A 1197-nucleotide genomic window follows, 5' to 3' on the forward strand; every position below is an offset into this window, starting at 1 on the left:
GCGGCCCGCCCCTCACCCTCCGCGCCGCAGCCCTCGGCCGGTGCCCGGCCAACCAGGTGTACCGGGAGTGCGGGGAGCCCTGCGCCAGGACCTGCTCCAACCCGCAGCACAGCTGCTCCGGCTTCTGCACCTTCGGCTGCTTCTGCCCCGAGGGTGAGGCCCCGCCCGGACGCCCCAGCCCCCGACGCCAGGCTCCCCCAGGCGCCTCCTGCAGCGCCCCCCACCCTCGCCGGGGGAAGGGGCGGGGTGGGGCCGGGCCGCAAGGGGCCAGGTGGGGTCAGGCTGAGCTGGACCCCCACCCTCGCCCCCAGGGACGGTGCTGGACGACATCTCAGGGAACGGCAGCTGTGTGGCGGTCAGCCGGTGCCCCTGCCTGCGCGGCGGGGTGGCCTACGCCCCCGGGGAGGTCACCTCGGCGGCCTGCCGGACCTGGTGAGGGGCGCTGGGAGGCCCTGAGCCTGCGGGTGGCGGCGGCCTCGGCCCGGTGCCCACCGCATCCCGCCCACAGCCGGTGCGCCGCGGGCCGCTGGGACTGCACGGAGCGGCCCTGCCCTGGGCGCTGCTCGCTGGAGGGGGGGTCCTTCGTCACCACATTCGACGCCAGGCCCTACCGCTTCCACGGGACCTGCTCCTACGTCCTCCTCCAGGTAGGACGCGCCCGGGAGGCCCCAGACGTCAGGGTTGGGACCGCGTGGCCCCTGGGCCTCTGCTGAGCTGCGCCTCCCCACAGAGCCCCCTGCTCCCTGACGGGGGCTCCCTCACCGCCGTGTTCAGCAAGTCGGGGTACTCGCACTCCGAGACCTCCCTCTCTGCGGTCATCTACACGTCTGGCCAGGTGAGGAAGCCCCTGCCCCGTGGGTGGGCCCCAGGGCCAGCCCCCCCCGACCCGCGTGACCAGGCCACTTTCTCTCCAGGACAAAATCGCAATTTCTCAGGATGACGTGGTCACCAACAACGGAGAGGCCAAGTGGCTGCCATACCTGACCCGTAGGTCCCAGCCCCCCGCCCTGGTCCGCGGGCGGCCCAGGGCAGCCCCCCACCCAGCCCGTGTTCCCCAGGCAACGTCACCGTCTTCAGGCAGACGTCCACCCACCTCCAGATGGCCACCACCTTCGGGCTGGAGCTGCTGGTGCAGCTGCGGCCCGTGTTCCAGGCCTACGTGACCGTTGGGCCCCGGTTCAGAGGCCAGACCAGAGG

The 1197-nt window shown here is 73.4% G+C and overlaps 1 protein-coding gene across 1 annotated transcript in view; it reads left to right on the plus strand.

Annotated features, from left to right (window-relative positions):
* Positions 1 to 1197, plus strand: part of MUC6 (mucin 6, oligomeric mucus/gel-forming) — a gene marked incomplete at its 3' end in the record, with an annotated part of 12122 nt that overhangs the window by 5000 nt on the left and 5925 nt on the right. Inside the window, exons 4-9 of the mRNA XM_012734337.1 lie at positions 31 to 153; positions 312 to 432; positions 509 to 647; positions 731 to 835; positions 915 to 987; positions 1059 to 1195. Of these exons, the coding sequence (XP_012589791.1) occupies positions 31 to 153; positions 312 to 432; positions 509 to 647; positions 731 to 835; positions 915 to 987; positions 1059 to 1195 (698 nt within the window). The remainder of the gene's footprint in view (positions 1 to 30; positions 154 to 311; positions 433 to 508; positions 648 to 730; positions 836 to 914; positions 988 to 1058; positions 1196 to 1197) is intronic.

Source organism: Condylura cristata, unplaced genomic scaffold (assembly GCF_000260355.1).
Source record: "Condylura cristata isolate star-nosed mole 26May11 unplaced genomic scaffold, ConCri1.0 scaffold00054, whole genome shotgun sequence".
Lineage (NCBI taxonomy): Eukaryota > Metazoa > Chordata > Mammalia > Eulipotyphla > Talpidae > Condylura > Condylura cristata.